At 40.6% G+C, this 16,585-nt stretch overlaps 1 protein-coding gene across 1 annotated transcript; it reads left to right on the plus strand.

Annotated features, from left to right (window-relative positions):
- The first annotated feature begins 2,548 nt into the window (after positions 1–2,548).
- On the plus strand, positions 2,549–4,419 carry LOC111694225. Its single transcript, XM_023461538.1, has 5 exons — positions 2,549–2,588; positions 2,770–2,892; positions 2,990–3,087; positions 3,172–3,234; positions 3,298–4,419. Exons 1-5 carry the CDS (start codon positions 2,549–2,551, stop codon positions 4,417–4,419), a joined length of 1,446 nt encoding a protein of 481 aa, XP_023317306.1.
- Positions 4,420–16,585: the final 12,166 nt, after the last annotated feature.

The raw sequence follows: 16,585 nt of genomic DNA on the forward strand, positions 1-16,585 counted from the left end.
TAAAATTAAAATTGTGCAATAGTTTCGGAAAGTGAAAAAAACAGAATTTAATTTAAATTATTGAACTCACTGATGTTTTAACAACTGGAAATATTTTAAAGTTTATCGCTTCGCAAGATTCCATCGAATCAAAATTATGATCTTCGTCTGCATCTGTAACAGTGTCATTCGTTTCTTTCTTCACCCTAGAAATTAACCAAGTTTGATAAATAGATCGCATAAAAAATATCATAGCATGCACAAAAAATGTTATACATTACTGTGTCCTCGCTGTTTTCCATCACTCGCTCAAATTATATATAATCACTGGGAATTTTTACGATTTACTTAAAAATTTTTTTCGAGGTTATGTGTATGAAGTAGCTAACAATGAACCTATAATTCACCAATTTGTAAACACTTGTTTACTTACAGGAATTCAATACTTCGCTAACGACTGTGCATACTACTTGTATATTAGTGAGAATTGAGGAGACGTCGTGATCGTGATATCTCCTTGCGATAATTTTCCCTTTCATCGTTGATTAGCCACACTCGGCGATACATGTGTAATCAAAGAGGGCATATACGATTTTAAGATTTTTAATTCTAGCAACAGATGGAGTATTGTAAATCCACAATTGGGAAAAAAAATTTTTTCGTAATATACATCACTTAGTTGAAGGTTTCAAATTTATAACTTATGTTTAAAATCCATTTGCCTATTAAATTTTTTTATTATTTTTTAAATCTATTCAAACATATTGATTATCCCGCAGAAACTCAGGTTGCAGTTCCTCAGGCAACAGGTTGACACTTTAATGCACCGAACGTATATATTTATTTACATATCAAACGATATATTCTTAAATCGAATCGAAATTTAGTTACCTCTTCACGTCGATGAGTTTCTGCTTTTCAATGAACAACCGGTTATATGTATGAAAATAAAACGTTTTTTCCCTTTCCAATAGTTACACTCAAGAATGCGCGAGGAAAAGGTGAGAAATTTACAATATTTTAGCCCGAGAAATGCAAACTAACGATCGGAGACATTTTTATAGTGTATTGGATGTCGCACCCGCGATGAAAATTACCCGGCTGCATTTTGATATTCGCTCGTACACTTAGACGCAGACCCCACAAGGCGTATAAAATTGCGATACTTAAATAGTAGCTATTTCGATTCTGCCTTTAGAAGGCATGGAATACATATAAGAGATACGTATTCGCACCGACTCGCATGCCCATACACAGGATATTATAAAAGGGAATCGTGTTCGGGCACGAAATAATAATAATCAAGTTTGCTATAGAGCCGGAGCTATTAAGATATTCGAATAATAATATCGCACTCGCGCGGGAGCAAATTTAAAATCTCATTCAACCTGTTCATTCTTTCTGTCGCGCGATCCTTATCATATAATTCACCGATATGAATAGTTGCAGCTATACACTACCTGTCGTAATAATGCAGCGCAGTACAGAGGCAGCAAAATATTGATCGGTGGAATGTTGATGCCTTCTATCATTTGGATAAGCAGAAAAAGAGACAATAGTTTTGAAATAACAAAAATGCACCCCACAGTGCCATAATAACTTCAGTATCCCCTTATGTCACCGAAGAAGTTTTCGACCACTTCAATCGTTCAACTGCAAGAGTTATTTTCTTTTTCACACAAATTTTGCAATTAAATCTTGAATTATTTTAAAAATTCAAATACATTGCAGGTAATACTATAACAATTGGTCTCCTTTTACAATAGTTTTCGAAATTGATAAAAAATCATACTGACCTATTGAATTTCACGCAAAGATCTTGTTTTGTCCTTTAAAGACAACTTGAATTTATCTCGGAAACTGAAAATCAGTTTAAATGTCATTTTAAAAATATTGAAGAAGTAGTGTGATATCGATTACAATTGTTCGAGATTTCTGATGTAGCGTTTAATATCAAATTTCTAGAATCGATTTGGAGAGACGATTTTATTGGAGAAAGTACGAATTTTCTCGAACCATACTTGTGGACACCATTTTTTGGATAAAAATACGCGTGCTCTGATAGTAATGCAAAACTTTCAAGATAACTTTTATTTCACGAAATATATTCACTGGCCTGCAATCATTTTTGCTGTATACTTGAGCAAAAAAGTAAAGAGCTTCAAAGTTGTATAATATTTCAGTGAAATATGGTTGCAATGATAATTTTGAATAAAAAAACATTCAGAAGCTAATACAAAAGTTGTCCCAATTACCAATTAAACAAAAATTACCATCGTAGAAATGATCAACGTTAATAATATCTTAATGACCATAAAATGATCATTAAAAATGTTTGAAAGAACAATACCATTAATTGACTTGTTTTCAAGCCTTTCCTGTTAAAATATTTTACAAATATCAAGCGCATTTTAAATGTCTTGAAAATGACAATTTAATGCTTTCAAAAAATGTAGACTAGTTTCATAATACTTTGGATATCATATCACTTTAAGTTTCCGTCACTAGATGGCGAGTAAATTCATTTGTAAATCTGCAAGTGACAAAGTAAGGATGACTATTAGGCAATATGGCCAAAATTCGGCCGCAAGATGACAGCAGCGTCGTAGGTCAAGTCATGCGCAGATGCATGATTTTTGTGACCGGATAATCTCGATAGCAGTAGATATTTTTCTTCGCGACCCTTTGACAGTTTGTTCTGAATACTAAAAATAAATCAAAAGTAAATAAAAATAATGAATTGTAGTGTCAAAAATTGTAAGGGGAAAAAAAAATTTAAATTCCCAAAAGACCCTGAATTAAGAAAACGATGGTTGGAAGCAATTGAAAGACCGAACTATAATCCAAAGTCGTGTCATGGTTTGTGCACCAAACATTTTCAACCAACTGATATTTACACAGAAAGTGTCATAGGTAAGTAATATTGATAACTTTTTACTAATTTGTTCATATTCTTGAAGTTTTTCTTATTTCATTGGAAAGATAATTAACTGCCTATTTTATTTTATAGGAGGATATGAAATGAGTCGTGTCAAATTAAAAACTAATTGCATTCCAACCATCTTTTCTGAAATAGAAAGAAAAAAAGAAGAAGCACCCTCATCGACAGTATGTTATTTTTTATCACTTTTTAGCATAAAAATTGCATATATTTATTCAGTATAAATATTGAATTTGTTTATTGTTTTGCAGGTGACAGAAGTACAAAGTATCAGCAATCCTCACTCAATTAATAACAGTGACATAAATGATAAGGTATGGTTTATTGAAGTTTTTATGTACTGTATTACACATATTAAACATTTTTTCTTTCTGCAGGTCAATGAATCATCTGGTACAAACGAGTTCAATATGGATTGCACAGATTCACCTGTACACTCACACAATATAAATGAATTTGAGTGCAGTATTGCATCAGCTCAACAACAAGGCTTTGATGTGTATGAAGAACTATACGTCTCACCTGAACCAGTGCATAAAAATAATTTAATAAGTGAACAAGTGACCAAAAATAATTTTCACAAAGAAAATAAAGTAGTCGCTGTTCAAACTATTGGATGTGCAAAATACAACATTGAAGATTACAAAGACAAACCTAGACAATTGCAACACTTTACAGGATTGACATATGAAAAGTATATGGTTGTTTTGCAAACATTAAAACCACTTAGAAATCACTTTGAGAAATTAGAAAAATCAAAAAATATTACAGTGAACAATCAGTTATTTTTAGTTTTGTGGAAATTGAGAAGAGATGCCTGTAATTTAGAGTTAGCTGAACACTTCAATATCAGTGAAACTTGTGTCAGTGAAATATTTCATGTGTGGATAATTTCTATGGCTAAATTGTGGTCCCTTATAGACATATGGCCAAGTAGAGAATTAGTGAATTTTTATATGCCTCATGTTTTCAAAAATAATTATCCTAAAACCAGAGTGACACTAGATGCCACAGAATTGAAGATAGATGCTCCCAACAATCCTAAATTAAAACAAGCTACTTTTAGTACATATAAAAATAGTAATACGTTGAAAGTTATGGTAGGGACTAGCCCAGGTGGCTTAATATCTTATATTTCTGAGCCTTATGGTGGTTCTACTAGTGATCGTCAGATAATTGAACGCAGTGATTTGAGGCAGAAATGTAAAGCAGGTGATGTGATACTTGCGGATAAGGGAATCATGGTACAAGATTTGTTTGCCCCATGCGACGTCACTGTGTGCACACCTACTCCAATGGTCAGTGGAAATTTGTCGCACAATGTAATTGTGAAAGACAGAAAATTGTCCAAGCATAGAGTTCATGTGGAGAGGATTATTGGACTAATGAAAACATATACCATTCTTTCAAAGAAACTCACTCGTGATCTTCTCCCTTTATCATCAGAAATAATCAGAGTATGTATCATGCTGGCTAATTTTAAAGATAATATTATGTAAGCTTACACATAATAAATAATTAATGTTGAGTTTAACAAATAATAAGAAAAATACAATTTCCATGTAAAAATGATTTTTATTAAACATTTTTAACAAACAATTTTGAAAAAACATTAAACATATTTAAGAACAATACAAGTTTAAGCCATGCAATTTTTTTATTAATNGTGATAATTATACAAATCATATATGTGTGTATAAAATTGTAAGTTTAATATGAAATCTATAGTATTACCTTTTTTACAACACCTTATGTACTGCAGAAACCCTTCATTGTACAAATTTTGTGCTTTTTCCATTTGTACATTATAATTCTTTAAAAATATGTCTAGATGAAGTTTAGAAAATCCTGGCAGTAACGTTGAAGAATTTATGTCCCTATATTCTTGAGGTGGAGGAGTTTCAATGACTTCATCTTTTTCGGCCCTTTCATAGTCGAAGTTGTTGTTTTTTTCATAATAAATTAATCTAAGAAGAGTTCATTTAATGATTAAAACAACCCAATTGTTATTGTATACTAAATAAAGTTTACCTTTCAACCAACTCGAATTTTCGTCCAGTCACCCGGGCCCCTCTTTCTCTCAATAAATGTTGTAATTGTTTTAATTTAAGGCTTCCATATTTATGATCGAAATCGGATCCTTTCTCTTGTTTGTTGGTGAAAGTTCTCATATTGAATTAATCTAAGAAAACAAAGTTTGTACAGAAGATAATAGAAAATGTTGCATTGAATGATAACAACAAAAACAATAACAAAACCCCCTAACCTAATTGTTATTGCATATTAAACATATTAAATAACTTACCTTTCAATTAATTCTGATTTTCTCCCAGTCGTCCTGAGTCCTCTCTCTCTCAATAATTGTTTCAAAGCAATTACACTAAGATTTCCGTAAATATGATCCATTATTTTAAATACCGTGCAAATTTCGATCGGCAATGGCGACGAGATCGAAAGCGTGTTTGTCGGTGGTGCGCGGACGCCAGTGCGCATATTTTGACCTTCGACGCTGCTGTCACCTCGCGGCCGAATTTTGGCCATATTGCCTAATATAAGTGATGATGAAATTGTTGTTTATGTAATGTGTCCAATTGTTGTTTATGTATTGTTGTTTATGTAAGTTGCAATTGAGTTAGTTTGAGGGAAGGGTGACCATTCCCACCCAAGATATTCTCTTATTTCTTCATTGGATTTTTTAATCACGCTAATTCTATGAAATAAAACATCGGGATCAATTTAGACCTAGTATACAAACAACCAAACGATATAAATGAAATATTTACGAAACAATTTAAGACAAAATGAATAAGGGTCGCCCTCGGCTTCAGGAACATGGTCGTTTATTTTCACAGTGATATTCATTTTCAGCGACCTTGAAAACCCTCGAGTACCGAGTTTCAACGAGATATGTTGAATATTCCCATAAACCTCCAGGAGACGAGGAATATAGGGATCCACCCCTGGACTTTTGAAACACGGAGACTCATTATTACCGATATTTAGTCAAATGCACATATTGAAGAAACCGTGAGTTCAAAGTGCATTTCTAAAATGCATTTTTCTCATTCACGAATGCAATTTTTCATTTCTCCCTCATAATTTTTGTCCACAAAATTTCTAGACACTTTCCCGAATCAAATGCAAAAAATCGCATCTCGATCCGTCTTACTGTTACAAAATCAGAGGTTGAATGCCTTTTTTCCTCGACTACAAAGCACGTTTTTATTACCAGTAATTCGTAGTTAATATCACAACAAGATGCAACTACTCACTGGTTATTTTTTATCCAAGAAATTTGTTTGCTCGACAAAAACTAGCAATGAAGTTTAAGCATCTCTACCAGAGTATTTTAGCACGCGTGAGATGGGATATCGCGTGCACTTGCCGACACACGTGCATATTAGTTTCCAGAATTTGCTGGTTGTCGCGTAAATATTTTCGCGTTCAAGAATTTTGACACGGGGACAGCGCGGCAGGTGACGAGATTATTGATTTTTTTTTACGCAAACATGTGAATATTGGCAAGTATACATGTAACTGGCTGCTATGTGGTGACACCCTGGTGCATTTCGCGGTCGTCCAGCAGGTGGCTTTATATACATTTTTCTTTTCTCTTCCTTTTCCTTCCTGAGCGTGCGGTTGAAGTCTATTTTTTACAATTATATGGTTTGCCGCGTCGTACGTACAAAGGCCATTTTCGAAGGGTTTGACGAAAAAAAAAACGAGCGGGGGAGAACGAAATTACGCAACATAAGTGGCAGTTTCAAAAAAATTGTAGCTATTAATATCTCTTGCGACTGTGAGAATTTCGTCGTCAATGAAATCAAACCCCGTGCACGTAAACGATACAAAAGGACAGATAAGTTTTGTTTCAATAACAAGTGTACATATATTTTCACTGATTGAATAGCCTGGGCGCGCAGTAGGTTTTACAAGCAGTGCAACAATAATAACAATAATGAGACAAAGTTACTGCCAATGACATCGTGATTGATTTACAGCGGCGCGACATCACCCTCGCAGCCAAGCAAAGAGAGACAGTGAGACAGAGAGGGTTGTTGTATGGACACTCGCACGGTCTGCATATAGGAAATTTTCGAAAAAGCCCAAGTTTAACTATAAATCATTCGCTGAGCTAGTATACTTACATGCGCTGCAAGTACAAGAGCCACAGTTGTCGTTATAAATGTCGTCTAACCGCAAACTTAAAGAAAGAGCAAGAGAGAGAGAGAGAGAGAGAGAGAGAGAGAGGATTCTGGTTAATTTTTATTAGGCATAAATTCGCCAAAATATTCCCGCTTGACGTGAATGGCTTGTAAAGTTTTCGCGCTCGCTCTCTTGCACTCTCCCTCTTGGGACAACGTTGCAAGGCTACACGGTGAGGAGCGTATTAATACAGAGATACATATACTTGCGAGGAGGAGCTCTCTGTAACGAGACGACGACGACGATGAGGAGAGATTGGAAAATTTTTTTTCGCCAAGTCAAGGCTGCATCGTTTCAACTTTTCACCTCGAAAGTTTACCGATGCTCGCGTAAGTTATTTCTTTTCTCAATGAAAGTGGGATTTTTTTTCTCTCTCTCTCTCTCTCTTCAAAGATAATGGATAACTTCAAAGTTTGAAATTTTACGCATGAACTCTCGTTCGCATCCGAAAGAGAGAAAAAGAGCAAGAGAGAGAGAGAGACCATCAAAAGAGCGATCCTGAAACTTTGATGCGTTCCTCGCATCGTTTTAAACATCTCGTCAATTATGCATTTTATGTTTTCATTTATGCTGGCAGCGAAAAAGTCTCAACGACGCTGAACGATGAGGGCTCGCGTCCGCATATTACCTGGGATGATCATGGCAACTTTGTCTAAGGCGCAGACACCTCGCGACGAGCCAGTGCTGCTCTGCTCTCTCTTCTATAATAATAAAATAAGGCATAAATCAGGGGTCGTTTTGGGGCGCTAATAGTATAATTCGAGTGCAGTCGTATAAAAAAAGGCTGCTCTGCGCGCATTTTATGCACGCATATAAATATCCGAGCAAAGTGGGAAGCGCGAGGCTCGGCACTGCGCTCCGCATTCACCGCCGCCGTCTGCTCTGCATGTGCGCACGTATATACGAACTGGGGCTGCTCCACGTCCGCGCGCGAACACAAGTGCAAATTAAAGACTTTTACAACTGTTCTGTCAAATTACAGTGCGTTAGCGCGATTATTGATTTTTTATTATTATACCTTGAAAAAAAGGCGCGCGCATATCGGCGCAGGAGCAGAGGACCCCCGAGAGAATTCTCCCGCGGCGGGTTTGAGGCCAATTGTGCATGCATGATACGTACACAGCGCACGGCACAACACACAGTGGCGGCGACGGGCGGCGGTGGCGTAAAATTTTGCGGTTGTATATAAATGTATCGAGAGAGAGAGAGAGAACGTGACTGCGGCATCGAGAGACGACGACGACGGGGACGACAAGGCTCAGGTATTTTCGTGCGCGCAGATGTTTTGGCAATGCGAATACCGTCGCTTTATATATCTATGACTTGGGATTCGCTCTGGTATAAATAAAGAGAAAGTTCGAAATTCATTATTCGGAGGAGTACACACGTACGTATACGTACGTACGTACGCGTTATATATATCTATAGACATTTTATTATTGAAGAAAGCCATCATTCTCGCGGCGCGAAGGGACTCGAGTAAAAAATTAAGAAAAAAAAAAACGTTCGAGCACACTAAGGTAAAGGACTTTTACAGCCTCTGACCTTAATTGCATTTATTATCCAGCGAGCGAGTGCTCGCGCGCGCGGGCGCTCTTTTTTAACGCGTTTCGCGAGTGTAGGGCTAACGATCGCGTATAGCGCAACGCGTCGTACCTCGCGCGCGAGCGCGTCTTTAAAAAAAAACCCCTCTTTCTCGAGTCAAAGATGAGCCTCTTTAACATTAATTGCCTTTCTCGCGCCGCCCGCAAAAATTGCCTTTTTTCGACGGATATTTTCATCCGCGCGCGCGCATATAAGAATGATATTATACGTGACTCGTCGAGCTATTCGTATATACTATACGTGTGTAATGTACACGAGAGCGCCGAGATTACAAACCGAACGTCGCTCGCTTATACTCGTGAACTTTATCTTTTTCCTTTTACGTTTTTCGCGTCGTACTTGCAGTGCGCTGCTCTATACGTATATACGTGTGTGTTTGTGCGAGTAGTAGTATAAGGTGCATCGCGCGCAGCATTTCGTATAGCCTCGAGTGATCTGCATCGTCCGTATAATATGTACAGAACTGATTTACCGATCTCCCTCTCCGGCGTGGCGCGCGCCCGACCGACCGACGAGCTCGCGAGCGCAGGCCTCGTTGTATATATAAAGTATAACTATGAGAAATCGTGATCGGCCTTAAGGGTATCGCGTATATATGTGTGTGTATATATAGGCGCGCGCGGGCGCATGAGTGGCCGCCAACAGATGCACCTTATGCGCGCCTTAGCTAGCAATATGATCGTCCTTTTATACACTGGCTACGTGCATAAATAGCGTCTGTGTATGTGTATTTAAAATGCGCGGGACAAAGTGCAGTCGTTCTCGTTTTCGTTTTATCGCGACTGCATATACGTCTCGGCTCCCACTTCCAAATAGGCGAGATTCCGATTGACTCTCGGAGAGGCTACTGCGCTACGCGCGCGTATTATATACAAGCTCGAGTGTGTGTGGCGTTAAATCCGAGTCATGCTCGCTCGAGCTTTGCTCGTTTTTTTTCGCACGAAATTTCATCAATCTTGCGCACACATGCACACACACACACACACACACACACACACATACTATTGTTTATCTGAGAATGCATCGCCGTTGTGCATTACACGTGCTGGCGTGAATTCCGAAAAACGAGCTACCCTCCAGCTACAATTAACTGTATACGCGCGCGAGCTGCCGAGGTGTTGGGTGCCCCGGTGCTCGAGCGAGCAGCTCGATGGATTGTCTCTACCTTTCGCTTCGTAAATCAACCACTGCTGGAGGAAATGGTACTCGCCTTTTTTTCTTCTCTCTCTCTCTCTCTCTCTTTCAAATATTTTTCACAGCTCCTTCCACACGGCTCCCAAAAGGTTTATTGAATATCAATTGTGTAATAAGCCGCAATTTATGAGTATTAGCGGGCGAGTTACATGGTTACGAATTTCTGCGCGCGCAGCTGTTATCGTCCGTGTTTTTCTTCTTCGTCTTCTCTTTTTTTTTTATTGATACAAATGCGCTCGTGTATTTTGGAAATTGATGCTCCGACCGAGTTGCGTAACTCACTAGCACGTGGGCGAAAAATAAAAACAGTTGATGCTAAAAATTAATTCGACTAATTACAAGAGCTTTCACTCTATAAAACACCTTGGATACAAGCGAGCAGCTTCAAACATTATCGTAAAAAAAAAAGAGTTCGCGCACGATGCTACATAACGCCGTGCACAACATGATCGAGAAAAGAGAAAAATATATGCAAGCGAGCATCATCGTGTTAAATAATAACAAATAGCAATTAGCACGGTAGTTAATTTTACGAACAAGAGTGACCAGGACAGCGAATTTCAAAATTCTTCTTAGCGAATATCTGTTACTTTTCGTACAATTAGCACCGATAATAATATAAGCTCGCTAAATGCTCCTCGGCCTGTGTGCCAAGCGGATCAAAAGTGCAGCGACGGTGTAGAGCGCCGGAGGCACGCGAGACGGTCGCGATCCAATGCACCCGGGCGGCGCCGCCGCAGTTTCCGGAAAAAACCCCGACCCAATCTTCGGTAGTAAATTTCTCGTTTGATATGGTTTCGTAATTCTACTTGTCAATACGTACTTTCCCTCGTATTTTACTCAGGCGCGGTAAGACAATTTTTTTTTTTTCATTTAATAACGCGACGTTTTTTCCTCTCGAAACATCGAAGACAGCGTCAGCTTAAAGGCCGTCGTTGCAGCAGCAGCAGCACAAAAACACTAATGTTAAATAGTAAAGCTTGCACGCGGCGGTGGCGGCGGCGGCAGGGCTTGGGTGAAAAAAGACGAAACAAATTAACATGTGTTTAGTTACGAGTCATGAGAAGCAAGTCAGATCGTCGTTATATTCTTAGCGGAGAGTCTCATTAACATTGTGCCGGTATGCGCGAATACACGTGCTCTCGGCAGCGCAGCAGCAGCGAGTCAGAGAGTAGAAACCTCGTGAATTATTGAAACGCACGATGGTGTATAGTCGTATACACTGCATCTCTCTCTCTCTCTCTCTCTCTCTTATTCTGACTCTCTCTTCCTCCTCCTCCTCCGTCTCCTCTCTCACTCTCTGTTTGTACGTCTGAGTGTGCTTTCAACTACGTGTGTATATATACACTCTTGGTTCTTCTGCGCGGCCGATCGTATCTCACGAGCCACACGAACTTTGCTTTATTTTTTCCTCTCTTTTATTTTCTTCTTCTCTTTCTCTCTCTCTGTCTCTCGGTGCGAATCATCATCTATAGTTACACGGAAAGGCGCCTATTAAACGATTCTTTGCGCTGTCTATAGGCTATATATAGCGATCAACTACTACTGGTGCTTGGGCTGCATCGAGCCCAATGGTTGCGCGAGCTCTCCGACCTCTTATCGCAAAATTGATGATATATTCAAATTACTCGAATTATTCATTTTTAAAGGCACTATTACATATTTATTGACTCGCCGGAAGCTTTTTTCATTTCGAATGCTTCGACATGAAGATTTTCAAGTGCGCAACGAGCCAGCCACACACACTCACACTGTCTGTGACGTATGCTAATTTTGACGGACAAAGGGAGCACAATATATATTATCAATCTCGCATGCATAATTATCGGGGCACACACTCACTCACGTACAGCTCCTCAAAAAAAAAAAAAAAAAAAAACAGAAAAAAAACAGCGAGAAGGCTGGATTTTCCAATACGGCTGTGTAAAAAGTGGGCGGTCTGTGCAGTGCAGCAGTGACGCGCGCCGTAAAGCGCAAAAGAGGCCGGCAACGAAAAATTATTTCTCCTAACATGCGTCCGAGGTGCAAAACAATTCATTAACCTGATGGCTTCAACAGCCGCCGACGTTTTTTTCGTCGATGCTCGGCTCATGGCTCAGCTGGCCCTTGACCCGGAAGGCCAAAACTCCCGAACGAGCGAGCGAGCGAGTTGCGTATGTGTACGACGCAACGCAACGCAAGCGCAGCTCGTTCATTATTATATAGCCGAAAAGCTTTTGATGATACCCGCGCGCGTGCTCATGCACACGACTCACGAGGCGCGTGGAATGAATTTCAGCGCGGAAAAAAAGAGCTGCCTCGACGGCGGCGACTGCGGCGGCTCGGGCTCGGGCGCACACAACATCCAGGCGTAATGAAGCGAGCCGCGAAAGTGCAGATAAATGCTGAAAAAAAGTGTGTAATGCCCGACGCACATAATGACGGCGTGTCAGAGGAGAGAAGATCGAGGCTGAGATTTTTGTTTTCTTTCTCTGCTGCTCGTTCGCTCCTTTTGCGCGCAGCTTTTTTTTTAAATACACACGGGATATTTCAATTACGAGCCGATGGCGTGCTACGGTCGCGCATCTCTGACGTCGTTGTCGTCGTCGTCGTCCTCGCTGCGCATTCAATGGTATTTTAGGCAATTTTAATTTGATTAATCCACACGGCAAAGGCAGCTCTTTACGATTTCGAGAGGGATATTTTGTATCATTACGCGAACGTTGTATAATGATTTAAATATGCGTGTATAACGCGATGATGTGCGATTGCCGCTGCGGTATATATTAGGTATAATTAAAATTTACACCACAGTATGTGGGTATTTAAAGTCACGCGCGCGCTCGCCCGCTTCTTTTGTGCTTGATTGCGCCGCGCGCGCGCTCGCATGGGTCACTGCGTCGCGGAGATCTTAAAAAAGGTTTATAAAAATTCCACTTCTCGCGCGCCACGATGTTGATTGTTTTTATTATGAAACGAAAGCAAAACTGATTTTCATGCATATAATCGCGCGCGCACGCATGTATATATGATGTGCGTGCGAAGCCAATCAGAAAAATCAACGGAACTTTCTTTTAATGGGGATGAAATTCGGCGGGTTGTAGGAGGCGGACGCTATATAACGCACACACATACAAACTATACACACGAGGTTCCGATTCTTTTCGCTTTTGTGCTGCTCGCGCGCCCGGCAATAATTCGCGAAAGTGAGGTTCGATAACGGTAAAGTCTTTAAAAGCGGCCCCATGGTCGCGTGTGTACTATATGCGCCCGCGTCAAATGAAATCCCTCCGTGACCCCCCGTCCCTCCTTCTTTGTGTGTGCTCTCTTTCTTTCTTATGCCATGCTCGTGCGCGACGTACATACAATATCCGAACTTGGTTTTTTTTTTTTTTAACTCTCCTCCACCTTGGCGCGTCCGAACGCATTCGTCGCTCTAAGATCGGGTGACATTAAAAATTCACGACAATATAAATGATAATCGAGCTTTGTCCTGCGCGAAGCGCCCACCCCGGCTCGTCCCATTTTTTGTCCCTAGCTCGCACTTTATTATCGTACATATGCGCGCGCTCTAGCGGGTCCGATATTATATACATACACCTAAACTCTTTTACCTCTTCAAATTTCTTTTTATTTATTTATTTTTTTCTTTTCGTTTTCCGTCGTCTCTCGGAGAGGGAGCGAAAGAGAGAAGAAGCGAAACGCGTCTTATATATAGCATTACAATTGCTAATTTCTCGGGTCTGCGGTCGAAAGGCGCACTGTTCGCGCGGCAGTAAAGTTCGGGCCACGTCGTAAAAGTACTGCAGCCAGCGGTAGTGTGTATGTGTGTGTGTGTGCGTGCTGCTGCTATCGGGGCGCGCACAGACATCGTCATGTATTATTGTACACGTGTCCTCTGCGGCAGCTTTTCTCTCTCTCTCTCTCTCTCCGTCGTGATTTTTGCCTTTGAGCGGCTACACTGCTTCCATGCGCCGGTGGGGGTGTATATATGCTGCATTTGCTCCTCGCCGAGCCTTGAAGAAGTCCTCGGCAGGAGTACTGCGCCGGTTAAAGCCCAGCTAATTTGTAGGTCATCGTTTATTGCCTGCACACGAGTACTCGGCAAAAAGGAGCTCGCTCGAGCTCGGCTGCGCATGCAGCATAGCAGCTTTGATGAATAATACGAGGACGCCGATGCTCCAGGGTTGATCTCCCGAGAAATGCATAAAAACTTTGAAAAATCACCTCTCATAATGTATTTATATTATATACAAACAAAAATACGTTTTGTCGCCGAGCTGCAAACAGAGCTGTAAATTTGACGGATGCCGGGAATTAAAAGGAAAAAATTTGAATGTATACTCGTGTATGCGTGTTTATGCACGTGTGCGCTTGGATGTCGACCCGACTCGTCGGATGATAATTTTTGCAACGACGCGACTCTACGTACGTATACGTACACGTGTGTATATACGTACTCGAACTCGGACAGCGCAAAGCAAGGTAAAAAAAATATTATATAAAAAAGAATCTCATCGCTACGACTAATTTTAATGGGGCAGTTACGTACGCTCGCGGTAAATCACGTGCTTTTATTACGTTTTTCGAGTGCGTATTACCGGGTACATAACTGTACATATTTTTAGTCACATTAAAAAAAAAGTAAAAAAAAAAAAAAAGTCCGAGAGAGAGAAGAAAAAAAACGGAGAAACGTGAATGCATATGCATGGCCAGGCAGCCCCATAAGCGAGAATTCTGGGTCAATTTTGCGCGCTGCTCGTGCAGCTTTGATACGTTCGAGAGATATCGCGTACACACATACACACTGGGCCAGCGCATGGTCGCGCGAGCGAATACACCGCACACGCGTACACGAGGTATTTGTAAGGGAATACTACATAAATATTAAGGGAGCTTGAGTATCTCGAGGCCCGAGCGTCAAATAATAAACTCCGCTTCGTCCAAGGTGACGATTTATTTCGGCGTCATTTTTTCCGAGCTTTTATATATATATAATATAAAACTTGTGTGCGCGCCGAATGCGAGAAAGTTTATATTAGCAGCAGCAGAGCTCGCAGAGGTGTTCAAACGTTCGGCAAAATTATGCGTTCGCTTTTTGGGTAATCTATCCACACGCGTCGTCCAAGGATATTATGTACACCGTATAACAGGCGGAATCAGAGCCGCGCGCAGAGAAAGTGCACCAGCGTATAATACAAGCACATATAAGCGATAATACAATGTGCAAAATGAAAATACATCACTTTAATTCAAATTGATATACTCTCGGACGCGGCGGTGGGTTTAAGCCTAGTAGTTCTTATATATACGTATGTGCAGAGGTCAAGCCTACAGCAGCGCGCGCGGCTGCATAAAATGATAAATGAAAGGTAACATCCTTATCCTGACGTGGCATTGTTAAATAAAATAAAGTAAGAAAAAAAAGGACGAAAAAAAGAAGAAGGCGCACACATACGAATAATGCCCGCTCGCGTCGTAAATAATATTTTTCACTCCCGAGTCATTATCATCGCTTGGTGTGTTCAAGTCAGCAGCGAGAAAAAAAACGTAATAATAAAGGCAAAAAGGATTTCAATGTTCGGGCATAAACATTGGCAATAATGAGCTGTGTCGTACTTCAAAATTAATGTGCAGAGAAATTCCCTCTTACTCAAAATTCACATAATTCTCCTCCGGGTTTGTGCTGTGCAACCGTACGCACACGAATTGAATTTTTTTTTGCTGCCTCGCTCCGCCAAAGCATGGCGCGCATCGATGCGCTCCTCGAGAGTCTGGTGCAACGTATATATAATACGTATTTCAAGGAAATAAAGGAGAGAAGAGAGATAGAGATAAATAAGTATTTACGCGGATCATTACGAAAAATGTTTACGACGAGCAGCGCGCACCGAGAGAGGTACGTGCACACGCTCGCGCGGGCGCGCGCAGAAGCGGAGAAAGAACAAAAGCCCCCAGACGAGACGTGTCCATATTTATTTACGTTATGAAAGCCCGGGATATCGCGTATACACATAGAGAGCTCGGCTCAGCTCGCTCGCGATAGTGGAGCCTCTTTTGAATTTTCGCGAGGCAAGAAAAAATAGTCAGCGGTGTAAGAGCATGCAAATAGAGCGCGTCGAGTGGTGGTGTGCTTGGAGCGCGCGAGGATCTCTCACGATTCATTTCAAAATAGATATAATACAGACTGTGTACCGAGAGAGAGAGAATCAGAGGCGGCCATTGAAATCGATCGAAAAACGCGCTCGAATTGCGTCATGATAATCTTAGATTTGCCGAGATCACCGCAGCCATCATCATCATCATCATCATCATCATCATAATCATGGTAATCATCTGACAAAAAGGCACGCGCGCAGTTCATCTTTGGACGACGACGACGAATTGTGCAATGCCAGATACGTTTATAATATAGCCTAGTTGTAATGCTATACACAATATAAAATATCTCTAAAAGTGCAGTCGCGGTGCGAAGGTATTTGTTTCTCAGCACGGCGCGTTCGTGACTATTTGTCGGGTCGCTGCACTTATATATCTGTCCGAAATGACTGCAACGAGTGCTGGTGGTGCTATATGCGGCGCTGCTGCTGCTGCTGCTAAGCCAGGTTGTATGCGCCCCGGTCAGAGTGTAATGATATTTCGTGCCACAAGTGAGCGCGAGAGAGGGCCCCAAGACGGATG

The sequence above is a fragment of the Trichogramma pretiosum genome, unplaced genomic scaffold, assembly GCF_000599845.2.
Source record: "Trichogramma pretiosum strain Unisexual culture from Peru unplaced genomic scaffold, Tpre_2.0 scaffold2, whole genome shotgun sequence".
Taxonomy (NCBI): domain Eukaryota; kingdom Metazoa; phylum Arthropoda; class Insecta; order Hymenoptera; family Trichogrammatidae; genus Trichogramma; species Trichogramma pretiosum.